The sequence below is a fragment of the Pristis pectinata genome, chromosome 17 (assembly GCF_009764475.1).
Source record: "Pristis pectinata isolate sPriPec2 chromosome 17, sPriPec2.1.pri, whole genome shotgun sequence".
NCBI lineage: Eukaryota > Metazoa > Chordata > Chondrichthyes > Rhinopristiformes > Pristidae > Pristis > Pristis pectinata.
The window spans coordinates 5420772-5446413 of NC_067421.1; the positions used below are offsets into that span (position 1 = coordinate 5420772).

Here is a 25642-nt window from a genome sequence, read left to right on the forward strand (position 1 = left end):
TGCAGAGGACACCAAAATTGGTAGTGCAGCAGGCACTGGGATCCAGGTCAACTGGGATATTGGGCCAAGGAATGGCAGACAGAATTTAATTCGACAGGTGTGAGGGTGTTGCATTTTGGGAAGAACATACACAGCCCGGGAGAGTGTTGCAGACAGAGAGACGTAGTTCCCTGAAAGTGGTGACAGGGCAGTGGAGGTGGTGTTTGGCACGCTTGCCTTCATCAGTCAGGCATGGAGTACACGACATCACGTTACAACTGTACAAGACATTGGCGAGACCGCCCTTGTGTGCGGTTCTGGTCGTCAAGCTACAAGGAGAATGTCATAAGCAGGAAAGATTTACAAGGATGTTGCTGGGACTGGAGGATTTAAGTTGCAAGGAGAGAGTGGATAGGCTGGCATTGTGTCCCTGGAGCGCAGGAGGCTGAGGGGTGACCTTATACAATCATGAGCAGTGTAGATAAGGTGGATGGTCACCGGCTTTTTCCCAGGGTTGGGGAGTCTAACTAGAGGGCAAAGGTGAGAGGGGAAAGATTTAAAGGGGACCTGAGCAAGTTTTTCCCAGAGGGTACTGTGGAACGAGCTGCCAGAGGAAGTGGTGGAGGCGGGTACAGGTACAATGTTTAAAACAACATTTGGACAGGTACACGGATCGGAGAGGTTTCGAGGAACATGGGCCAAATGCAGGCAAATGGGACTAGCCCAGGTAGGCACCTTGGTTGTCGTGTTCAAGTTGGACCGAAGGGCCAGTTTCCGTGCTGTGTGACTCTGTGACGATGAACAGTTCAGGTCAGAGGTGCCAAAGGCAAGAGTGTGAACAAGAGCAGAGACTGTGATAGGCAATGTTACAAAGGGGGAGCAGGGGACCGTGTGCCTGAGGGGACGTGGTGTTGGAAGCACCGAGCTTGTGGCTGGTTTGGCTCAGCCCCAGGTTAAAGGGATGAAGCTGGTGGCTGGGGAGGAGAACTGTGGTGCGAACTGAAGCTATTTTTGTTATCTTTCCTTAACTGGTTCCAACTCGTCCAAATCGCCCTGGACACAGGAGGATGGTGCAATCAGCTATTGCTTGTCTGCAGTTCGGCTGAGCGGGGCTGCCCACACCCAATCTGCAGTCAGAGCCAGCCATCCTGGAGCAGTGTGGGGGCATCTTCACCACATGGTAGTTCACCATCCGCGAGGGCAATAATGAATGGCCATCAAGGAAAGAAAGGCGAGGCAGGTGGTGTGCAGCCCACTGGGCAGTGAAGACGTGTGATAAAAGACAGAATTGCTTCCATTTTAAAATTCAACCCACATTGTTTTGTCAAAGGACATCAGGACCAATCCTTGAGGGAGTTTTCTGTACAGATGAGCAACACCGCCCCTGAACTTCACTGAAGTGCTGAAAATGAGACAGCCATCCAATAGCCCGGAGAACTTACCAAATCACCTTTTAATTCAACCCATGATAGTGAAGTAAATGTCACCGTAACCAGAAAAGCATCACCGACATGAAGGAGAAATGTTTGTGGATAAATGGCATCAATACAGCCACAGAACTAAATCTGAAAGAAATTCGTAAGCACATCCGCCATCCTAATCAAGGTGTGTCCGATATCCCCTGCAGGCATCACAGGGGTCCAGTTAGTGGTTACACAGGACCTGCCGAACTGAGACATGGACTGACAGGTGGGGATCAGGGCAGAATCTGAACTGTGGTGAGACCAGTGTAGGGGATTTGTCCTCTCTCTGAAGTGAGAGGAGATTTTTCTTTTGCTAAGCAGATTTGACATACACAAACGCATCCCATTTAGCACTTTACACCTTCAGGAAGGGTGCAGGGTCCAGGGCATCCTGTCCCAGGACAAGGCAAGGATGTTTCCCCTTCACTCACTGGTGGCCAGGGCTGGAGGCTGCTCCACAGTGTGCTGTGGATGGGCAGCCAGTGTCAGTAAGGGCCTGTTAATGGTCAAGGCACTCCAGTTCTCCACCATATGCACAGGATATAGGTGCAGTCCTTCCTAATGCCCATCCCCAAGCCTGATACTTCAGTTGGCCACGTACTGGCTGCCGAGTCTGACAGCCCTCAGCCTCACCAGTGACAAGGACACCAGCACAATTAAAGGTCACACAGGAAGGACGACGGCAGGAGACGGAGCCAGATTCTATGTTGTACCACATCAAATCTGTACCGGACGGTTCCCACCTTCCCTACAACCCCACCCAAAAATCAAGCAGCAGCATTCCAAGCATACAAAACCAAAGTGTTTACCAGATTTCAAATTATTTCCTTCACAGAAGATTCGGGAACAAGGAAATGGGTTTGACTCTGGCCTTTGAAACCAGTTTAGCTCAGTGAGTAAGCAGCAGGGCAGCAGGGGAACAAGCACCAGGTTGGGTTGTTACTCCTCTCCTTGGTGCGTTTTCCCAGAGATTCATTGGCACGTTTTGAGCAGAAGGGAAGGAATTCCCACAGGAAGCGTCGCACACAGATCCCTTTCGATGACCATCGGTAAGGGGAGGAGGGGAGCAGTTTGTGGGTGCTGGGCAGCAGTGGAATTGGGCATGTTCTGTGCAACGCAGGCATGTACCATGTTCCTACATCCTTAGAGTGCTGTGGGTGGAGAGAAGGTCCTGTGGGCAGCGCTGCCATCAGCTGTCCTTGTACACAAACAGGATGTCTTCGTCTGTCCCATAGCTCATGCGGGCCTCGTTGAAGTTACTCACGGACGTGCAGCAGACTCCTGTGAAGCAGAAAGAGGAGACGTGTTTGAAGTTAGACATCGCCCACTGTGAGCTAATTCTGATCCTTCCCCCGGCTGTTGGGGGAGGTCACACTGACAGCGGAAACCTCTTCGCCAGGTCGGAATCTGATGAGCTACGGGGACTTGTTGCAGTGTGATCAACTTAACATGAGAGCAGGGAACAGCCCAGCAGATGAAGATGGCAAACTGAGAAACACTTCCCTCACAATTAGCCCTGCAGAGAAACCATTAATGTTCACCAGAAGCAGCTTTGCTATCCACTTGGTACATTTAATGTCCAACATTTCAGGTGGTAAGTGTCCAAACCCGTCAGTAGGTCCCAGGAGAAAGGGAGTTCTCTGTGTCCCGCACAAGGATTAACACTGAGGCACAAAACCCTTACATTTTCCCATCAAACACTCCCAAAGCACAGGCTGAACACCGAGTAAAACTCCAACTGTTTCTCATTCGTTGCAATCGGCTGCCGTGACCCGGTAATGGAAGGTTCCCGTACGTTGTGTACACCCGGGGTCCCACAGGACAGTCACAATGAATGGTTCCCCCTCCCACAGCTCCACTTACTGTCAGCATATGCTGGGTTGTTGTAGAAGATGCAGCCAGAGTTCCTGTTGTAGCCACACACCACAATAAAATGTCCCTGATAGTCTGGCTTCCTGCAAAAGCATTTCTGACCGATGGGGAGGAGGCAGCAGAACTTGAGTGGAGCTGAGCAGAGGTCACAGACCAGCAGGACGGCGTTGACCAGGACCACCACCACGTGACCCTGGGCCAGGTGGTCCTGGATCTCTTGAATGGTGACAGACCTGTTTTGGGGCAGAGAAATCATTTCAGTCTCCACTGAAGGGCCAGAACACCCAGAGGCCCAAGCCCAGCCCCGGTACTGTGCAAGGTTGTGAGCAGTGCAGACAGTACGTCGTCCGGTTCAGTGCACTGGAAACCATGAGCCCGCCGAAGGTCGCCGGTCACCTCCCCCCAGAGACCTCGGCAGCACCAGAGCAGCTGCAGCACCGCCGCAGGAACAGTGCCCGTTTGTCTCGTACAAAGGATCCCTGTTGCTCTTGCACCTGAGGTCCACGGGTAGCCCTCCCTGAGGACCACATCCCTTCAAAGTAAAACTTTGGAGCTAAAGGGCTTCCTCTCACAGGCAAACAGTGGAAGTGAAAATGGGTGTTTGTACAGCAATCAGGGAGGAGCAGGTTGTGGTTCTAAACTAGCTGGTCAGCATGAGGTTCCCGTACTAGTCTGTATGCGATCACTGCGCTGTTTACTACAAGGAACCTCCTTTGATGTCCCACTTGATGCTGTGAATTTCCCGTAGGTCACAGCTGTGGATCTGATTTTTTTAGGATGGGTCTTCTTAATTGTACAAGAAAGGTTAAGCACACCAGAGAAGTCAGGAGAGCTGTGGACAGTTATTGGGATGGTTAGTAATTAGGGTATGTGTGCACATGTGTGCCGTGAGATGTTGGGCTGATGTGTAGAAAGAGCAGCAGGCGTAGACACTCGGAACATCCTTGGGTCCCTCCGTGGCACTTGGAAACAAACAGGCCTGGATTCAACGTCACTCGTCACGGAGTCAAGTCCAACTTGTCCTCTGCGCACAACCTACCTTTTCTCTACTTTAACGCAATTTGCTGCTGCACGAGCAAACAGCTGATTTACCCGGTCCTCTTCAGTGTCGAAATGCTTCCGATAGAAGGACTGAGGAAAGGAAAAGGCAAGGCTCAGATCATTAAAGGCAACGGCCGGACATGAAAATCAAAACTGCAGATCCTGGAAACCTAAAATAAAAACTGAAAATGCTGGAAACACTCAACAGGTCAGGACGAGAAACAGAGATAATTCTTCAGTTGGAAGAGTATTTCCAGCATTTTCTGTTTTGATATTGCTAGTGCTTGTTCACTGGCCAGGTATCCTGTGAATGCAGTAACACACTGATTGATCGGACAGTAGGTCACCCCCAGAAAGGCAAGGAATCCTCTGCCCACCCCTACAAATGGACATGACATGCAGTATGTCAACACAGAGTGGGGCCAGGTCAGGGAAGGATTCTGGCAGTAGTAAGGGGACGAAAAGGAGCACAGACCAACAGGAGGAATCTCTGAGAATAGGAAGGTGCGAGAGTTCACACACATCTCCATTCAGCAACCATCCTCAGCATGAAGAATGGTTAATACTGAGCCTCCCTCATGGGACATTCATCCAGAAGATTGAGATGCATGGGATCCACGGTGACTGTTTGGATTCAGAATTGGCTTGCTCATAGAAGACTGAGGGTAGTGGTCGATGGGACTCATTCTGGCTGGAGGTCTGTGACCAGTGGTGTGCCGCAGGGATCTGTACTGGGACCTCTGCTGTTTGTGATGTATATAAATGACTTGGATGAACTCGTGGCTGGGTGGGTTAGTAAGTTCACAAGTCAATAGTTTCCTCTGCATTGCCAGAAACAATAAGTACGGAGCGAGCACTGACTTTGGAATGGGCAGAAGAATGTAACTGTGGTTGTTAGTCAGCTGCCGCCAGAAACCAGGTGAATACATGAACATGGGGAGAGAACGAGTCGGTCCCATGGTTGATCAGCCTGCCTTCATACTTAAAACCAGTCAGGAATTGGGCCACTGGGGGAGGGCACGATGCTGCAGGGTCCGTGTCATTGATTCGTACCACATGGAAACAGGCCCTTCGGCCCAACTAGGCCATGCCAACCAAGATTCCCATCTAAGCCAGTCCCATTTACCCGTGTTTAGCCCATATCCCTCTAAACCTTTCCTATCCATGTACCTGTCCAAGTTCCTTCTAAATGTTGTTAATGTACCTGCCTCAACCACTTCCTCTGGCAGCTCGTTCCATATACTGACCACCCTCTGGGTGAAAAAGTTGCTCCTCAAGTTCCTATTAAATCTCTCCTCTCTCACATTAAACCTTTGCCCTCTAGTTCTCGATTCCCCAACGCTGGGAAAAAGACCGTGCGCGTTCACCCTATCTATGCCCCTCGTGATTTTATACACCTCTATTCTCCTACGCTCCCATGAAAACAGTCCCAACCTGCTCAACCTCTCTCCATAACTCAGTCCCTCGAGTCCTGGCAACATCCTTGTAAATCTCCTGTGCACTCTTTCCAGCCTAATGGCATCTTTCCTATACCAGGGTAACCAAAACTGAACACAATAATCCAAATGCAGCCTCACCAGCATCTTGTACAACTGCAATGTAACATCCCAACTTCTACACTCAATGCCCTGACTGATGAAGACCAGCGAGCCAAATGCCTTCTTCACCACCATGTCTACCTGTGACGCCACTTTCAGGGAACCATGTACTTGTACTCCTAGGTCCCTCTGTTCTCTGTGGACACACAATCCAGCAGGGCAGCGTGATTGAGGAAGGGAGAGACCTCTGACTGAAGAAAGGTTGAATGCACTGCAGGGGAAGGCAAAGATATCAGGGATAGCTGGAATACGAGGTATATTCAGTGCCCCACCCCACCCCTTCCTCCCCTCCCAACCCTAAGTGATGGGAAGCTCACCTGGTATCGATAGCCCTTGTCCACTCCCAGGGTTTGTGTGCAGAACTTGTGCACAACACCAAACTGCTGCATCAGATAAGCCAGGTCAATTGTCCAGACACTTTCACCCAGCTGCAGTCTCCAGCAGGCAGTCTGGAACTCTTCCTCACTCACAGGGTGGAGGTACCTTTACAAAGGTGAGAGGAAGGGTTACAGCTGGGATTTACCAGTGCACATGCCAGGCTGAGGTAGCATCAGATACCCAGCTCCAGTCATCACCAACAAAATGGCTCAATATGAGAGAAAAATATTCTATAGGAATGGATCTCCGCTTATAACATGGGATTCGATGGGAGAAGGGGGTCCGTGTTACAGAAATACAGACTGTTTTCCAGCAACACAACCCCTCCATAATGTGGGGGACACCCGTACTGAGCAAACAGTGTCAGGGAGAAGAACAAACTTGCAAGCAAACCAGACAAATGCAGGAGAAATGGCACAGTAACAGTAGGAGATCTTAAATGCCCTGAGATTAACTGAGGTTATAGTTCGTGTAAAAAGCTTTCAGGAGAACTTTCTAGCCAGTACCTGGAAAGTCAAAGAAAGATGGGAATTTAGGGAAGCTAGTTTCGGGAACGAAGCTGAGCAAGTGGAAGGTGCACGAGTGGAAGAGCAGTTTTGTGGCAGTGGCAGTGATCACAATTCAGACGGATCTTAGCATAGTTACGGAAAAGAACAAAGATGATAGGAGTAAAGCTTCTAAATCTGGGCAAGACCGACGTTACTGAAGTGAAACGACTCAGCAGAAGCGGACTGGAAACAGACACTGGAAGGGAAATCCAGCTCAGAGCATTGGGAGGCATTCAAGGCAACATGTTCCCTCAGAAGGATGGGTCTGCTCGATCTGGACCCCTGGGTAACGAGGTGCTTGGAGAGTGGGATTAGCGGGAAGCTTAAACAAAAGCAGAGAGTGCTGGAAACACTTATGTTGATCAGACAGCATCTGTAGGAAAAGAGCAGATGTTTCAGCTCGAAGACCCTTCATCAGAACCGGGAAGCCTGTGTCAGGCACAGGGAGTGTAATGCAGCAGAAAGCCTGGAAGATGGCGGAAAGCAAGGGAGTGAAACTGAATAGGAAATCAGGAAAGTAAAGAACATTGTGACCGTGACAATGGAAGCTCACTGGAAGGTAAGCGTCAAAGGAAATCCAAGGATATTACAACAGTGCATTATATAGCAAAGAGGATCGGGAATCAAAGGGGTAATCTGTGGGTGGATGTGAATGAGGCTCCCACATCTTTGGGTGGGTAAACCTTCAGGCCTGGAGAAAACCTATCCCAGGCTGTTAAAACAAGAGGGAATTGCAGGGGCTGTGATTGCAATTTCTCAATGCTCCCTGGCTGCAGGGGTGGGGGCAGAGGGCAGGAGGACAACAAACATTGTGCTGTTGTTTAAGAAAGGAGGGATCAACTCAGTGATTACAGTGCTTGCAACTTCAGTGGTGGGCAAGTCAACGGCACTGACTCGAAGGGATGGTGAGGACCAGATCAGTCAGAGGTGGTCGGTATGGATTTGTGGGGAGAGGGAGGGGTGGGAGATTTGTGTTTTTGGGGGTTTGGGTGTCATTTACCGGACCGAACTGGTTGTCGGGGAGGTGGGTGGTGAGCGGCCCAGCCAGTGAAGGTACTCCCACAGTGCTGCCCGGGCAGCTTCCTTAGGTTAGACACAACCGTACTGGAGAAATGGTGATGTACTTCCAAATCAGAATGGTCACAGAGAAGTACAACACGGAAACAGACCCTTCAGCCCATTGAGTCCGTGCTGACCATCACCACTGACCCTACACTATTCCCCCCACATTCCCATCAACCCTCCCCACACTCTACCCCTCACACTAGGGGCGATCTACAGCGGCCAATTAACCCACTGACCTACAAATCTTTGGGATGTGGGAGGAAACCAGAGCACCTGAAGGAAACCCACACGGTCACAGGGAGAACGTGCAAACTCCACACAGACAGCACCCAAGGTCAGGATTGCACCCGGGTCTCTGGTGCTGTGAGACAGCAGTTCCACTAGCTGCACCTGTGGGGAGGAATCTGCAGGTGGTGGTGTTCCCTTGGAACTACAGTGCCTGTGTGGTTTCGGGAGGTACAGCCTGCTGCATATTGCAGTCACTGTGCGTCAGTGGAGGAGGGAATGAGTTGGTAAGGTGATGGATGGGGTGCCATTCAATGGGCTGCTTTACCCTGGATGGCCTCCAGCCTCTCTGGCATTGTTGCAGCTGCATCAGCCAGGCAGCTGGAGAGTCTTCCATCATGTAGCTAACCTGTAAATGGTGGAATGGCCTTGAGATGGCAGAAAGCGACTCTCTCACCACAGGACACCCAGCCTCTGAGCCTCTCCTGCATCTGCAGTATCCATGTGACTTGCCCAACTGAGTTTCTGATTGGTGACCCACAGGATGTTGATGGAGTGGTCCTGGAGCAACTAAAACGGGGCGTCAGTGGCGAATAATTGCCACTTGAGAGCACAGTTGATAACACCTTCTGTTGATGCTGAGCAGATTGACTGGACAATAATTAGTCAGATTGGATTTGTGATGCTTTACGAACAGACACACTTGGCCAATTTTCGTCAATCAACAAAATCTGCTGGGGGAACGGAGGGTCGAGCAGTATCTGCACCAGGATCTGACGCAAGGCCTCAACCTGAAACGTCGACAATCCCTTTCCCCTCCCCACAGACGCTGCTCGACCCGCTGAGTTCCTCCTGCGGATTATGTGTTGCTCCAGATTCCAGCGTCCGCAGTCTCTGTGCCTCCAATTGTCCTTGTTGCTGGGTAGGTGCCAGTGCTGTGACTGTACTGGAACAGTGTGGTGAGAGGCACAGCCAGTTCTGGAGCACCAGGTCTCCAGCACCACAGCTCGGATGTTGTTTGGTCCATCTTGTATCAATATGGATTTTCCATATATTTATTCCCTTACAATATAGGAAGAGGCCATTCAGCCCATTGAGTATGCCAGCTCCCCTTTACTTCCCTCTAACTTGTTCTCTCTCATGTGCCCATCAATTCTCCTGCCAGCCACCTACACACTAGGGCAGCTTACAGTGGACAATTAACCAAGCCGTACGTCTTTGGGATGCGGGAGGAAACCGGAGCACCTGGGGGGAGACCCACACAGTCATGGGAAGAACGTGCAAACTCCACACAGACAGCACCGGAAGTCGGGATCGAACCCGGGTCTCCGGAGCTGTGAGGCAGCACCAAGTCTTTTGATAAGAAACTGTGCAGCAGGCCGATCGTTAAAATAAAACCCATGGAACCCAAGGGAAAGTGGCAGATCAGGTCCAAAGCTGGTCAAGTGGCAGGGAACACTGTGACTGGAATGATGCTTGCAATGGAGTGACACATTACTAGATATTTTAATGACATTGTCCTAACTAGCAGAAAAAAATAAAATAAAATAAAAAAAGAATAAAAAAATAAAATAAAAAAAAGTATGAATTAGGAGCAGGAGGAGGCCACTCAGCCCTTCCAGCCTGCGCTCGCATTTAATGAGCTCATGGCTGATCTGACTGCAATGTCAGCTCTGCAATCCTGAAGACCTATGTCAACCCATCACAAATCTACTTCTGCCTTCAAAACGATCACAGGATCTTCCCAGCACCCTTCGAGAAAGATTTTAACAGTACCGGGAGCTGTGCTTGAAGAGCTGTGACCTGCCCGTTATGGTCCCGGTGCAGGAGGGTGGGATCGGATTTGGGAGCCGATACTAGGCCAAGTGGCCTCCTGTGTTGTGACTGGAAGAGGCTCGTTACATTTGGTCAGTAAACAGGGAGTCATGAGATCTCTGCGTACGTGATGTCAATGCTCACTTGCACGGTATATCTTTTTGTACGTTTGTTGGCATAATTGTAATAAAGCTAGAGATAACAATCTGTCTAAATCATCCATCTCTTCCATTCCTTGCATTGTGAGGAGCAGAAATCTCAAAATACACACTTGCATTTAAAAGGCTTTATGAATAAATACTGGCATACCACGGATAAGAAAAATAGGTTAAACTGTGCAATCATGCTAAATTAAAGTCACTTTAACTACAAAGGGCAGATGTTCATCTTGCACTCTGATGTCACATCGTTTGGAATGAGAGACTGGGTAGAACAACACTAGCCGAGCTACAGTAGAACAACTGAGCAATGAGGAGAGCAGTCAAACCAGGAGTCAGTAACTGTGGAGAGACAGCTAGACACGGTATTCCAGAGCACAAGCACAGAAAGAGCAGAGAAAGATGGATCAGGTTCAGATGAGGCAAATCGTTGAAGAGTGACAGTAAACCAATCAAGTCTTCTGTCCAACGCGAGGTGGCGAATGGAGCATCACTGGCAGCAGCGGAGAACGGTACGAGCTCAGGAGACAGCTACGGGCCCTGCCACCTTCATTGACTGAGGGAACCGGCAAACTCGTTTCACCTTTTGCTCATCGTCCTCTGCTTCTTCCCCTCCGTTGTTTGTCCCCCACTGATCCCCTGCCCACCACTCCATCAGGGAGCGTGTTCCAGATCACAGGCTTACTGCGGGTAAACCATCTCGTCACCTCACACCGGCTCCTCCGGCCACACACCCGTACCCGCCCCCCCCAGCCCCTGTCCCCCTCCCCAGGCCCCTCTGGCCCCACCACCCCCTCTGTCCCCACCCCCCAGCCCCTCCGTCCGCCCCGCCCCCTCTGGCCGTGCACCTCCCCCCCAGCCCCTCCGACTGCACCACCCCCCCCACCCGCACAACCCCCCCCACCCCCTGGCCCCTCTGTTCCCTCCCCCATCCCCCCGTCCGCTCTGCTCTCCTACCACTTCTATTTTATGATTTTGATCAATTCTATCAAATCTCCTCACTAACCATCTCTGTCCCAACAAAAACATCTCCCATCTCTTCACATCCCCGAAATTCCTCATTACTATCCAATTCCTGACATTTTGGGGAATGGAGTGAGGAGCTGACATCAACAGCAGAGTTCCAGAGGGCATGTTTTCCAGACTGGAAGGAGAGAAACGGTACTGCCCCCAGTATCAGGCGAGGACCACAGCTCTTCTTTAAAGCAAAATGAATGATCTCAGACTTGGGTATGGAGGGCAGAATTTCAAAATGTCCAGATAACAACAAATTTGCATTTGTTCAGGTTTATGAGCATAAAACTTTGAAAGTGGCAGGACGTGCTGAGAGGGAGGTTAGTGGAGTTTGTGGGATCTGGGGCTACACAGAGGAGCAGAGTATGGGAGCGCACTGACCCTTCATCAGATGCAGTTCGGCCAGAAGTGGAGTAACGCATCCAGGTCGGGTCACCACATTGCAGGAAGGACGTTAAGGGTTTGGAGAGGGTGAGAGATTTATTACAATGGTCCCTGGGAGAGGGATTTTAGCTCCAAAGTTAGGCAGGAAAAGCTGGGTGCATTGTTCTTGGAGCAAGGAAGGTTGGGAGGAGACACAAGAGACTGCAGATGCTGGAATAGAGAACACAAACACAACACTGAAGAACTCAGCAGGTCAAGCAGCATCTGTGGAGGCTAAAGGTGCCTCGGGTCAATGTTTCGGGTCAAGACCCTGCATCAAGGTGGAGAGGAGATTTGTTAGGATTCAGCAAGATCGTGGTGTGTTTCCATAGTGTAAATGGAGGGAAACTGCCCCCATCTGCAAATAGTGCAGGAACGACGGAACAGAAACCAAGTGACAGGCAGGACAGATGGATAACCCTTTAACACAGGGAGTGGTATTGAACCTAACCTCACAGCCTGGAGGATGGTGTCCAGTCACAGCTTCCAAAAGGGAAGTGGATGGGCACATGAGGGAGAACAGCTCAGAGCCCACGGGAAAGAACAGCACGGGCTGCATCAAGTCCAAGCCCCTCGAGTCCGTGACATCCTCCCTGAACACAATTCCAGCCGAGGCCAAACCAGTCGCTAAGCAGAGCTCCCCTGTGCTCCTTTCCTCTGTTGATAAACACGGGATTCCATTTACTTCAATGATTTTCTGAACTTGTCCTGTCACAAATCGGATTTGCTCAGGTAGGCAACTTGGTCAGGATGGATGAGTTGGGCCAAAGGGCCTGTTTCCTATGCCGTACAACTCTGACCTTGCAGGATTTAACGTACAGACCCGACTCTGTTTGTGTGTCACCCGAGGCAGTTCTGAGGGAGGGTCATTCACCCAAAGGTTAACCACAGATGCTGCTTGACTGGCCAAGTTCTTCCAGCGTTCCTGTTTGACATCTTACTGTTTGGTTAGTTGTCTTATGCACTGCCCTTCCAAAATGAATCTACACGCTTGTCTTCTGAAACCCTTGACCAGCATGTCTGGGTTATTCACAATTTTTTTAAGGAGGGAAACCCCACACTTCCCACCCCCCTTCAGGCTCAAATAAAACCTCACATCGCCATTCTAAAATAAAAACAGAAAATGACAGAAATACTCAGCGGGCCAGGCCACATCTGTGGAAGAGAAATAGAGTTAACCTTACGGCAAAGGGTCTTTGATATTTCCAGCAATTTCTGTTTTATTTTAGTTTTCCAGTACGTGGTTTTTTAATCCACTGCCCCCCTTTCCACTCTGTTGCCCATTTTCTATTTGGACAGGAATAGCCCCCTTCGCTCTGTAATACTTTACTTGCAGAAGGTGGCAAATGTTTGCAAAGTGAACTGACATGTCAAGTATAGTCACTATGTTCTGTGAGTATTTCCAAAGTCCTTCCTTGATAAAGGTGGCGGAGATGACTGATCCAGTGTCACCATCCCACACCGTGGTTTAGCCAGCAATCTGTCTTGTACTACACTGCATGAAGTTATGAACCTCAGCAGGGAAACTTCCCGACACTGCTGTGTACAAGTCTCTACATCTGCCTGCATTAGGCTCACCCTCGTACTCCATCATCACCTCCTGCATTTGTCTCCAGCAGCCGAGGTTTACGAGGAACACAAGTTACAAATCCTGAGAAACAGATTCTCCACTAACTCATCCGAGTTTAAGTGGGGTTGGGAGGGAGGGTGTGGAAATGGGTGAAAACCCCCAAGGGTATGCAGTGTGTGCAGCCTGCAGGTGTGAGGGGGTCAGGTTCCCCCGGGGACCTCAGCAGGGAAGTGGATAGAGGGTGGAATTAGTTGATCTGGTACAGAACCAGTGCGGACACAATGGGCCGAAGGGCCTCCTTCTGCGCTGTAACCATTCTACTTACTGCAACACCATCCTGGAGCAGGCAAGCCCACAATCCCAGTGAAACGACTGCTGGATGACTGGAACGTTCAGCTGAACCAGGTCACCTGCAGGGGGCACAGGAGAAGGCAGGACCTGAGAAAAGCTGCAGCGTGCACCAGGCCGAACCAATCGTCACATTCCCCACTCACCAGCAGATGCCCGCGGTGCAGGCAGCCACAATTTCGGGGGGACAACCGCCGTCTCCACCCAGACTGGGGACAGCGCTGCCGTGCTGCAGACCCCGGCTGTCGCCTCTAACCCTAACCTGGGACCCTGCTTGCCGACCCTTGGCCTTAGGCCCCGCAACATGGATCCTATACTCAATACTTTGATTTATAAACGCCAGGATGCCAAAAGCCTTCTTTACAACCCTGTCTACCTGCGACGCCACTTTCAGGGAATTATGTATCGGAACTCCCAGATCCCTTAGTTCCTCCGCACTCCTCAGTGCCCTACCATTTACTGTGTATGTCCTCCCTTGATTTGTCCTTGCAAAATGCAACACCTCACACTTGTCTGCATTAAATCCCATCTGCCATTTTCTGGCCCATTCTTCCAGTTGGTCCAGATCCCTCTGCAAGCTTTGAAAGCCTTCCTCACTGTCCACAACGCCTCCAATCTTAGTATCATCAGCAAACTTGCTGATCCAATTTACCACATTATCATCTGGATCATTGCACTATTACAGCGCCAGCGATCGGGGTTCGATTCCCGCCGCTGTCTGTAAGGAGTTTGTACGTTCTCCTGCGTCTGTGTGGGTTTCCTCCGGGTGCTCCGGTTTCCTCCCACATTCCAAAATACGTACGGGTAGGTTAATATGGGTTTAAAGTGGGCGGTGCGGACTCATTGGGCCGGAAGGGCCTGTTACCACGTTGTAAATAAAAGTTAATTTAAAATTTAATTTAAATTTAATTATTGATATAGACAACAAACAAATATGGCCCCAGCACAGATCCCTGAGGCACACCACTAGTCACAGGCCTCCAGTCTGAGAAACAATCATCCACAACCACTCTCTGACTTTTCCCACACAGCCAATTTCGAATCCAGTTTACAACCTTTCCATGGATACCTAGTATCTGAAGCTTCTGAACTAACCTTCCATGTGGGACCTTGTCAAAGGCCTTACTAAAGTCCATGTAGACAACATCCACAGCCTTTCCTTCATCTACTTTCTTGGGAACCTCCTCGAAAAACTCCACAAGATTAGTTAAACACGATCTACCACGCACAAAGCCATGCTGACTATCCTTAATCAGCCCCTGACTGTCCAAATACTTGTATATCTGATCTCTCAGAACACCTTCTACTCACTACTGATGCCAGGCTCACTGGCCTGTAATTACCTGCTTTACTTTTAGATCCTTTTTTAAACAACGGAACAACATGAGCTACCCTCCAGTCCTCCGGCACCACACCTGTGGCTAAGGACATTTTGAGTATATCTGCCAGGGGCCCTGCAATTTCTACACTAGTCTCTCTCAAGGTCCGAGGAACCTCCCCCCTGCCTTCAGCCTCTCCCCACTCCCCTCCTCAAACCCTCCCCACCCCAAACCCTCCCCTCACCACATCTCCCCCACCTCCTCCCCTCCCCCTCACCCCTCCCCCTCCACCCTCATCCCCTCTCGCTCCCCCCTTCTCCCCTCCCGCCCCTCCCTCCCCTCCCCCCCTCTCCACTCCCTCCCCTCCCCCTCCCTCCACTCTCCCTCCTCTCCTCCCCCCTCCTCTCCCCTCTCCTCCCCCTCCCTCCTCTCCCTCCCTCCCTCTCCTCCCCTCCCCCCTCTCCCTCTCTCTCCTCCCCTCCCCCCCTCTCCCTCTCCTCCCCCCTCTCCCTCCCTCCCTCTCCTCCCCTCTCCCCCCCTCCCCTCTCCTCCCCCCTCTCCCTCCCTCCCTCTCCCCCCCTCTCCCCCCCTCTCCTCTCCTCCCCCCTCTCCCTCCCTCCCTCTCCCCCCCTCTCCTCTCCCCTCTCCCTCCCTCCCTCTCCTCTCCCCTCTCCCTCCCTCCCTCTCCTCCCCTCTCCCCCCCTCTCCTCTCCTCCCCCTCTCCCTCCCTCCCTCTCCCCCCCTCTCCTCTCCCTCTCTCCCCTCTCCCTCCCTCCCTCTCTCCCCTCTCCCTCCCACCCTCTCTCCCCTCCCTCCCACCCTCTCCCCCCTCCCTCCCTCTCTCCTCTCTCCCCTCTCCTCTCCCTCCCTCTCTCCTCTCCCTCTCTCCTCTCCCTCCCTCTCTCCTCTCCCTCCCTCTCCCCTCCCCTCTCCCTCCCCTCCTCCCTCCCCTCTCCCCTCTCCCTCCCTCCCCCCCTCCCCTCTCCCTCCCTCTCCTCTCCCTCCCTCTCTCCCCTCCTCCCCTCTCCCCTCCTCCCCTCTCCCTCCCTCTCCTCTCCCTCCCTCTCTCTCTCTCCCCTCCTCCCCTCTCCCTCCCTCTCTCCCCTCTCCCTCCCTCTCTCCCCTCTCCCTCCCTCTCTCCCCTCACCCTCCCTCCCCTCACCCTCCCTCTCTCCCCTCTCCCTCCCTCCCTCTCTCCCCTCTCCCTCCCTCCCTCTCTCCCCTCTCCCTCCCTCCCTCCCCTCTCCCTCACTCTCTCCCCTCTCCCTCACTCTCTCCCCTCTCCCTCACTCTCCCCTCCCTCTCTCTCTCTCTCTCTCCCCCCTCCCTCCCCTCTCCCCCCCTCCCTCCCTCCCCTCTCCCCCCCTCCCTCCCTCCCCTCCCCCTCCCTCCCTCCCCTCTCCCCCCCTCCCTCCCCCCCCCCCCCCTCCCTCCCTCCCTCCCCTCTCCCCCCCTCCCTCCCCTCTCCCCCCCTCCCTCCCTCCCCTCTCCCCCCCTCTTCCTCCCCCTCTTCCTCCCTCCCCTCTCCCCCCTCTTCCTCCCTCCCCTCTCCCCCCTCTTCCTCCCTCCCCTCTCCCCCCCTCTCTCCTCTCCCTCCCTCCCTCTCTCCCCCCCTCCCTCCCTCTCTCCCCCCCCTCCCTCCCTCTCTCCCCCCCTCCCTCCCACTCTCCCCCCCTCCCTCCCTCTCTCCCCTCCCTCTCTCCCCTCTCCCTCTCCTCCCTCCCCCCTCCTCCCTCTCTCTCCTCTCCCCCTCCCTCTCTCCCCCCTCCTCCCTCCCTCTCTCCCCTCCTCACTCTCTCTCCCCTCCCTCCCCTCTCCCTCTCTCCCCCCCCTCCCTCTCTCCCCCCTCCCTCCCTCTCTCCCCCCTCCCTCCCTCTCTCCCTCTCTCCCCCCACTCTCTCTGCCCCTCTCTCCCTCCCCCTCTCTCTACCCCTCTCTCCCTCTCTCCCCCACTCTCACCCCTATCACTCCCTCTCTCTCTCTCCTCTCCCTCTCTCCCTCTCCCTCTCTCCCCTCCCTCTCTCTCCTCTCCCTCTCTCTCTCCCCTCTCCTTCTCTCCTCTCCCTCTCTCCCCCTCTCCCTCTCTCCCCTCTCCCTCTCCCCCCCTCTCCCTCTCTCCTCTCTCCCTCTCTCTCCTCTCCCTCTCTCCCCTCTCCCTCTCTCTCTCCCTCCCTCTCTCTCCTCTCCCTCTCTCCCTCCCTCTCCTCTCCCTCCCTCCCCTCTCCCTCCCCTCTCCCTCCCTCCCCTCTCCCTCCCCTCTCCCTCCCCTCTCCCTCTCTCCCCCCTCCCTCTCCCCCCCTCTCCCCCCTCTCCCTCTCCCCCCCTCTCCCTCTCCCTCTCCCCCCCTCTCCCTCTCCCTCTCCCCCCCTCTCCCTCTCCCTCTCTCCCTCTCCCCCCCTCTCCCTCTCCCCCCCTCTCCCTCTCCCTCTCCCCCCCTCTCCCTCTCCCTCTCTCCCTCTCCCCCCCTCTCCCTCTCCCCCCCTCTCCCTCTCCCTCTCCCCCCCTCTCCCTCTCCCCCCTCTCCCTCTCCCTCTCCCCCCCTCTCCCTCTCCCTCTCCCCCCCTCTCCCTCTCCCTCTCTCCCTCTCCCTCTCCCCCACTCTCCCTCTCCCCCCCTCTCCCTCTCCCTCTCCCCCCCTCTCCCTCTCCCCCCCTCTCCCTCTCCCTCTCCCCCCCTCTCCCTCTCCCCCCCTCTCCCTCTCCCTCTCTCCCTCTCCCTCTCCCCCCTCTCCCTCTCCCCCCCTCTCCCTCTCCCTCCCTCTCCCTCTCCCTCCCTCTCCCCCCCTCCCCCTCTCCCTCTCCCCCCCCCCTCCCCCTCTCCCTCTCCCTCTCCCCCCCCCCCTCCCCCTCTCCCTCCCCCCCTCCCTCTCCCCCCCCCCTCCCCCTCTCCCCCTCCCCCCCTCTCCCTCCCTCTCCCTCTCCCTCTCTCTCCCTCTCCCTCTCCCCCCCTCTCCCTCTCTCCCCCTCTCCCTCTCTCTCCCTCCTACCTCCTACCTCCCGGTCGCCCTCCCCCCGACCGCTAACTCACTGGACAGGATGTCGGGCTCACTCGGCTTCATGTCGGGGCCGCCCCCGTCCCTCCCCCGGCCGCCCGGCGCCGACAGAGGCGGACACAGGGGGAAGGTTGTGCGAGGGACCGGCGGACGTGACGTCTGGGGGGCGGGGCGGGCAGCGCGCTGCAGTGTGGGAGCAGGGAGCGGCCGCCATGTCGATCGGGGTCCCGATCAAGGTTCTGCATGAGGCCGAGGGCCACGTGGTGACGTGCGAGACCAACACGGGCGAGGTTTACCGGGGCAAGCTGATCGAGGCCGAGGACAACATGAACTGCCAGGTGCCGCCCCGCCCCCGGCCCCTCACCACCCCACCCCCGGCAACCGGCACCACCTCCCTCCCTCCACCTCCCCCTCCCTCCCTCCCCCCCCGCCTCCCCCTCACCCCCCTCCCCGCCTCCCCCTCACCCCTCCCTCCCCCTCCCGCCTCCCCCCTCCCTCCCTCCACCTCCCCCTCCCTCCCTCCCCGCCTCCCCCTCACCCCCCTCCCCGCCTCCCCCTCACCCCCCTCCCCGCCTCCCCCTCACCCCTCCCTCCCCCTCCCCCCTCCCGCCCCTCCATCTCCCCCTCCCCATCTCCCCCCTCCATCTCCCCCTCCCCACCTCCCCCTCCCACCTCCCCCTCCCTCCCGCCTCCCCCCTCCCCCCTCCCTCCCCCCTCCCCCCTCCCCCCTCCCTCCCTCCCCCCTCCCCCCCCTCCCCCCCCTCCCTCCTCCTCCCCCTCCCTCCTCCTCCCCCCCTCCCTCCCCCCCTCCCTCCCCTCCCCTCCCTCCCCCCCCCTCCCTCCCCCCCCCTCCCCCCCTCCCCCCTCCCTCCCCCCCTCCCCCCTCCCGCCTCCCCCCTCACTCCCCTCCATCTCCCCCTCACTCCCCTCCATCTCCCCCTCCCCATCTCCCCCTCCATCTCCCCCTCCCGCCTCCCCATCTCCCCCTCCCTCCCCCTCCCGCCTCCCCCCTCACTCCCCTCCCGCCTCCCCCCTCACTCCCCTCCATCTCCCCCTCCCCATCTCCCCCCTCCCTCCCCCTCACCCCCCTCCCCCTCACCCCCTCCCCATCCTCACCCCCCCTCCGCATCTCCCCCTCCCCTTCCATCTTCCCTCCGCCTCCCCCCACCCCTTCCTCCCCTCCATCTCCCCCTCCCCATCTCCCCCCTCCCCTCCCTCCCCATCTCCCCCCTCCCCTCCCTCCCCATCTCCCCCCTCCCCTCCCTCCCCATCTCCCTCTCCCCAACTCCCTCCCCATCTCCCTCCCCATCTCCCTCCCCATCTCCCCATCTCCCCCCTCCCTCCCCATCTCCCCCCTCCCTCCCCATCTCCCCCCTCCCTCCCCATCTCCCCCCTCCCCTCCCTCCCCATCTCCCCCTCCCCCCTCCATCCCCCTCCCCCCCTCCATTCCCCTCCCCCTCCCCCCCTCCCCCTCCCCCCCTCCCCCTTCCCCCTCCCCGTCCCCCCACCCTCCCCTTCCCTCTCCCTCCCCCTCCCCCCTCCCCCTCCCCCCCCCTCCCCCTCCCCCCCCCTCCCCCCCTCCCCCCTCCCCCCTCCCCCCCCCTCCTCCCCCCCCTCCTCCCTCCCCCCTCCCCCCCCCCTCCCCCCCCCTCCCCCCCTCCCTCCCCCCCTCCCTCCCCCCTCCCTCCCCCCCTCCTCCCCCCTCCCCCCTCCCTCCCCCCCTCCTCCCCCCTCCCCCCTCCTCCCCCCTCCCTCCCCCCCTCCCTCCCCTCCCCCCCTCCCCCCCTCCCTCCCTCCCCCCCTCCCTCCCTCCCCCCCTCCCCCCCTCCCTCCCTCCCCCCCTCCCCCCTCCCTCCCTCCCTCCCCCCCTCCCCCCCTCCCCCCCTCCCCCCCTCCCTCCCTCCCCCCTCCATCTCCCCTCCTCCATCTCCCCTCCCCCCCTCCATCTCCCCTCCCCCCTCCCCCCCTCCATCTCCCCTCCCCCCTCCCCCCCTCCATCTCCCCCCCGTCTCCATCTCCCCCCCCTCCCCCCCCCTCCATCTCCCCCCCCTCCATCTCCCCCCCCTCCATCTCCCCCCCCTCCATCTCCCCCCCCTCCCTCCATCTCCCCCCCCTCCCTCCATCTCCCCCCCCTCCCTCCATCTCCCCCCCCTCCCTCCATCTCCCCCCCTCCCTCCATCTCCCCCCCTCCCCCCATCTCCTATCTCCCTCCCCCCCATCTCCCCTCCCCCCCATCTCCCCTCCCCCCCATCTCCCCTCCCCCCCATCTCCCCTCCCCCCATCTCCCCTCCCCCCATCTCCCCTCCCCCATCTCCCCTCCCCCCCATCTCCCCTCCCCCCCATCTCCCCTCCCCCCCATCTCCCCTCCCCCCCCATCTCCCCCCATCTCCCCTCCCCCCATCTCCCCTCCCCCCCATCTCCCCTCCCCCCCATCTCCCCTCCCCCCCCATCTCCCCTCCCCCCCATCTCCCCTCCCCCCCCATCTCCCCTCCCCCCCCATCTCCCCTCCCCCCCATCTCTCCCAATCTCTCCCAATCCCCCATCCCATCTCTCCCCCCCACCTCCCCTCCTCCCCCCCACCTCCCCTCCTCCCCCCCACCTTCCCTCCTCCCCCCCACCTTCATTTCTTCATTTGTTCTGTCATTTTTCTGTTCCCCGTTATAATTTTCCCATTTCTGAGTGTAAGGACCTACACTTGTCTTCAGTAGTGTTTTTCTCTGTGTACATCTAGTTTGTATCAGTCAGCTGGTGTGTTCTCTGCAAGCCTGCACTCGTACTGTATTTCCCCACCTCATTAATCCTTCGTTCTCCTCTGCTGAATTCCAAACTTTTCTCAGTCCTTGGGTTTGCTGCTTTTTGGAGTAATTTATACGTCTCGTCCTTGGATGTGATACTTTCCCTGACTCTTCTCGCTAGCTGTGGTTAAGACCCATGTTTTAACTTTGTGCTGAAGATCGTTGTAGATCACCCATGTGCTCCTTAAATGCTTGTCATTGCTCATCCACCCTGTAAGTAATGATTTCCCATCCATTTTAGCCTTTTATCTAGATTCACGATCCTATTCTTGAATCAACTGCACCACTCTCTGCCTTAGTGAAAAATTCTATTGTATTGCGTTGCCCCTCCCCAAGACATTTTGCATAACAAGATTGATAAGTAATCCTTTCTCATTACCCAGTCTGCTGTCTAGTTACTTCCTCAATGTAGTGGTCCAGACAACCATCCCTACACACTCCAGGGATTTCTGCTGATTGAACTAATCAAATTGGTAAAACCAATCTGTGTGTAGATTAAACTTGCCCTTGATTACAGTTGTACACTTATTGCATGTGCTTCTAATTCCATCCTCAATATCACCACAGCTCTGAAGTCTGTATTCCAACTCCCACAAGTGTTCTCTGCCCTTGCTATTTTTCAGCTCTACCCAAACAGATTCCACATCATCTGAGCTCATATCCTTCCTCACTTTAGTGTTAATCACCTTCTCTAACCAACACTGCTACTTTTAGCCTGGGTTGGAGGGGGAGGAAGCATGCAAGGAGAGTAGAGGGGAGGTAGCGAGTGTGCACAGGGTGGGAGATGTGTGGTGAGGAAGAGTCAGGGACCAAGGGCTGACAGACCAACACAGAATGTAGCCAATTCATTCAAGTTGCTGTGGTTTGGAGCCACCGTCCCTGGAGCTGACTTTATTGTGAGGCTGCAGTACGGCCTCGTCAGGCTGTGTAGGCTCTGAGGAGTGTTTGCCTGTTTACAGATTGGGTGCTGACATTTGGCCCGGGTGAGGTGCTGGACCCTGATTCTGGGAATGTGAGCTGACGAAATTTTATTAGTCAAAAAGTTAATGGTGTGGGGCACAGAGCTTGCTCATTCCTCACTGGTCAGCAAGCTGAGCAGCATATTTAATGTTTCACCTCAGTGACTGTTCATCAAAGTTGTTCTAATTGGAGCGGTCAAAATTCTTACAGGGTTTGACAGGTGCTGCCTGACCTGCTGAGTATTCCCAGCATTCTGTCTCAATTTCTGGGGTCTGCAATTCTTTGATTCTCTGTTTCTTAGTTGCCTGATTTCATCCCTCATTGCTGTCACATACTGGGCTTGGTCTTTGTTTGGGCTGGGTGTGCCAGGATCAAAACTTAGCTAGGATGGCAAAACCTCTGGACTTGAAGGCCCATTTTCATTTTGGAGCAGAAGACCATGGGCAGAAATTGTCTCCAGCTCTGCTCCATGAAAACACTAAAGCATTTATTAGAGGACTCCATCCTACCTGGGTACTGCCACAGGGTCTGAGGCATCAGCCTCCTCGATGTGGTTTCTTAAGCTTCTTCCACCATTGGTCATCCTATTGAAGTCCTCGGCCACTGTACACCACACCCCACCCCACCCCCAGATCACCTGCCAACTGCTGATCATCTCTCCAGCTCTGTGTTCAACTGCCTTGATCCAGTGACTGTATTTTTACCACCCCAAGGTCTCAGTCCTCTCTCCCTCTGATCCCCTTCGCAATCCAGTCCATAATACTTATATTGCAGTCTCTGCACTGGCTGGAGATCCTCTTGCTGCAGTGCTCTGGACCTTGTGTGTTGGAATATCAGTGATTGAAGCCACAGTCTGGCCCAGGCTCTGTAGTTCAGATGTCTCTGGTCAGGTGCAGTCTGCTCCAGATCAGCACTGAGACATATGCAGCCAATTCCTTCCGTGAGATTCACCATTGTCCTGTGCCTGGAGTTGTACTTATCACTATGCACACCACAGCTGAGGTAACTGCAGAACCAGCATTTGTTTGGTTTCCTTTTCGATAGTGACTCGCCCTAATCTAACTGCCCTATCTGTGTGCTCTCTGAGGGTGGAGAGCTGGAGTTTTTCACAGGCGACACTCGCTTTGTGGCACTGTTTCCGGGACTGTGGTGGATGCAGTGGTCTTGTGCTGCTGTCATTTCACACCGAAGGATCTACAGGCTGCCAATTCCCATTAACTTCTCAACATCCGGTGTTCTGTGCACCCAGTGAGGGGGCTGACGACTGATTCCATGGGGGGTTTCCATTCTGCCCCTGACCGGCCTGTCTGTAGTGGGTGATGCTGTGACCTCTGTGCTTGTACTGACCCTGTCCTTTACTCTCCAGATGTCCAACATCACTGTCACGTACAGGGACGGGCGTGTGGCACAGCTGGAGCAAGTGTACATCCGTGGCAGTAAGATCCGCTTTCTAATCTTACCGGACATGCTGAAGAACGCGCCAATGTTAAAGAGCATGAAGAACAAAAACCAGGGCACGGGGGCTGGCCGAGGGAAGGCTGCTATTCTCAAAGCTCAAGGTGGGTGAGCCTGTCCTCTCTCACCTGGGGAATGTCATTGATGTGATTTGCCCATCTACTGCCCCTGAAGGCAGTGAATTCCTCAAGCGGTTTCAATCCAAACCTGAAAGGTTAACGGTTTCTCTTTCCACAGATGCTGCCTGACCTGCTGAGTGTTTCCAGCGTTTTGTTTTTATTTCAGATTAACAGCATCTGCAGAAACATGTTTGGCAGTTTGGACCGGAGGGTGGTGACAGGTGGAATGTACAGTGGGAGTGTGGGATCATCCCATCCACTCTGATGGAAAAGGCAGAGTGAACAGTCCACTGGAGGAACTCAGCAGGTCGAGCAGCAGCTGTGGGGGAGGAAGGAAGTGTCGACGTTTCAGGTCGAAACCCTGCATCAGGACTGAGAGGGGAGATGGCCGGTATAAAGCGGAGAGGGGGAGTGGTAGGACAGGGGCCACTGGGTGATTGGTGGACTGAGGGGTGAAGGATGACAGGCAGATAGAGCCGTACGGGTGGGGAGGGGTGGAGTTGTGGGGCAGAGGCAGGTGGGTGATATGCAGGGCAGATGGAGTCAGGAGGGTGAAGGTGGAGGCAGCAGGGAGGGTGATGGGCGGGAGCAGGGACTACAGTGCTGGAGTCTGATGTAAGGAAGGTGATCGTGGGAACCACGAGGGGTGAGGTGAAGGGTGGATGGAAGCGGCGTCTCTGAGAACACCGCTCCTGTGGTCAGCGGGACCCATGTGTACATGGATAGTTAATGTGGGCTACAACAAGCAGGAGGGAAGGCAAACAGTGCGTTGGTCTTTTTTTAAGAAAGGATTTGAGGACAAGAGTGGAGCCACCTGACGGGGCCCCAGTGAGACCCTGCCTGGACCACTGTGGCCCGGCCTCCTGCCTAAGGAAGGATGCACTCCCAGTGGAGGGAGTGCACTGGGGGTTCACCAGATTGGGGAGGGTTGGTCAATGAGGAGAGAGGCCTGACGAGCTTTAGAGAATGAGAGGTGAAAACGGTGATGTGGGTTGATGGTAGATGCTGCGAGGATTCCCCTGGCTGGGGGGGGGGGGTCTCAATGTAAGTGGTCCACCATTCAGGACAGAGAGGAGACATTTCACCTGGGGGCGGTGAGTCTCCGGAATTCTCTACCCAAGAGGGCTGTGGAGACTCGGTCACCGAGGACTCCCATTGGAATGGCAGACACCAAGGGAGTTGCAGGATTGGAGAGGAAGGTGGGACAGGTAGCCCTGAGGTAGGTCAGTTTGCTGCTGGCTCTTGGGTAAGGGTTTCGCTTTTCGATCCATATCTGGATGGGCTGTGTCACTGACAGAGCAGCTACTTGTTGAATATGTGTTCAGCTAATTAGGAAGAGCGGCGCCTGTCACATGATCCAGGCAGTTAGTCGGGGGTCTGAGGGATGTGGGGCTTGGTTGTGGAAGTGTTCTCGTAGTTCAGCTGTGATCCTGCCATGGGTGACCTGCGGCTGGAGGCTTGGGGGCCCTCACGGCATACGCCTGTTGCTTGTACTCTTATCATTTGAGGAGGGAACTCTGTATGTGGCCCTCCCTGCACCACACCTGGGCTGTACCTGCCCTGGCAGTCCTGGGTGAAGTCAGGGGAGCTTGGTCATGTGTGAGAGGGCTCGAGATGCGCCCGACGGGAAGGGAAGGTCTGGACCCTGATGTTTGTTTCTCTCCACAGTGGCTGCGCGAGGGAGAGGCCGTGGTATGGGCCGAGGGAACATCTTCCAGAAAAGGAGGTGAGGTCCTTCCACTCACCTGGACAGAGGATTTCCAGGATTGCTCTACGTATTTGTTGTTTTATAATTCTGTGCACAGAGTCCGTTGTGTTCTGGCTGGTGACAATAAACTTTTTTCCATAAACTGTTTGGTCCCATGTAGGTGGTGATTTATTGGATTGTGTCCCCTTCATTAACCACACAACGTCCGTGCTGTACATAGGACATACCACACACATTGTGGGGTGCAGGCCGGTGCTGTAAATGTTCTGGAACAGCTTGGCCAGAGGCACAGCCAGTTGTGGAGCACGGGTCTCCAGTACCACAGCTGGGATGTTGCCTGGTGCCCTGGCCTTTACTGTATCCAGTGCTCTTGGGATCACAAGGAATTGGCTGGAGACTGGCTTCTGTGGTGGTGGGGATCTCGGGAGGAGGCTGTGCCGAGACCATTCGTCACTGCTGGCTGAACATTGCTGCGAGCCTTTAGCACTGGCACACTGGGCCCTCCATCACTGAGAATGGTGCAGCGGGGGGCTTTCGGTTGTCTCCACTGTTCACGGCTTCTCAGACTGTCCCTCAGGACTAAGAGTGGCGTGCTTCCACTGTGGGTTTGTTGGATCTAAGGTGACTGATGGGAGCAATGTGGGGACTATTGATGGGACAGAGAGTGCCTGGGGTGGGTGGGCAGTTTGTGAGCTGGGGTACTACAGTAACAGCTCACGTGGCTTCTGAATGCTTCTCCCAAGGTCCCACATGGCAGGTTAGTTCAGAAGGTTCAGACACTAGGTATCCATGGAGAG

The 25642-nt window shown here is 55.3% G+C and overlaps 2 protein-coding genes across 3 annotated transcripts; one reads left to right on the forward strand and one right to left on the reverse strand.

The window, feature by feature from the left end:
• Window positions 1–1413: 1413 nt before the first annotated feature.
• On the reverse strand, window positions 1414–18019 carry gucd1 (guanylyl cyclase domain containing 1). 2 transcript variants are annotated; one of them, XM_052032077.1, is made up of 6 exons: window positions 17844–18019; window positions 13475–13559; window positions 6271–6436; window positions 4354–4445; window positions 3306–3547; window positions 1414–2723 (listed from the first exon to the last, which is right to left on the reverse strand). In XM_052032077.1, exons 1-6 carry the CDS (start codon window positions 17872–17874, stop codon window positions 2632–2634), a joined length of 708 nt encoding a protein of 235 aa, XP_051888037.1. In that variant the 5' UTR covers window positions 17875–18019; the 3' UTR covers window positions 1414–2631. The 2 variants fall into 2 exon arrangements, with proteins under 2 accessions (XP_051888037.1, XP_051888038.1); XM_052032078.1 differs by having other exon boundaries at window positions 17810–17858.
• snrpd3 (small nuclear ribonucleoprotein D3 polypeptide) lies at window positions 17978–24987 on the forward strand. Its single transcript, XM_052032079.1, has 3 exons — window positions 17978–18146; window positions 22930–23122; window positions 24806–24987. Exons 1-3 carry the CDS (start codon window positions 18021–18023, stop codon window positions 24865–24867), a joined length of 381 nt encoding a protein of 126 aa, XP_051888039.1. The 5' UTR covers window positions 17978–18020; the 3' UTR covers window positions 24868–24987.
• Window positions 24988–25642: the final 655 nt, after the last annotated feature.

Excerpts from the sequence above, each read along its gene's own strand:
- gucd1 (XM_052032077.1), bottom strand. The coding sequence starts at position 17,874 with ATGAAGCCGAGTGAGCCCGACATCCTGTCCA. Across the intron at positions 13,560-17,843 it reads TGAGCCCGACATCCTGTCCA|GTGACCTGGTTCAGCTGAAC; the intron begins GTGAGTTAGCGG and ends TGCCCCCTGCAG. Across the intron at positions 2,724-3,305 it reads CAACCCAGCATATGCTGACA|GAGTCTGCTGCACGTCCGTG; the intron begins GTAAGTGGAGCT and ends TCTGCTTCACAG.
- snrpd3 (XM_052032079.1), top strand. The coding sequence starts at position 18,021 with ATGTCGATCGGGGTCCCGATCAAGGTTCTGCATGAGGCCGAGGGCCAC. Across the intron at positions 18,147-22,929 it reads AGGACAACATGAACTGCCAG|ATGTCCAACATCACTGTCAC; the intron begins GTGCCGCCCCGC and ends TTTACTCTCCAG. Across the intron at positions 23,123-24,805 it reads TGCTATTCTCAAAGCTCAAG|TGGCTGCGCGAGGGAGAGGC; the intron begins GTGGGTGAGCCT and ends TTCTCTCCACAG.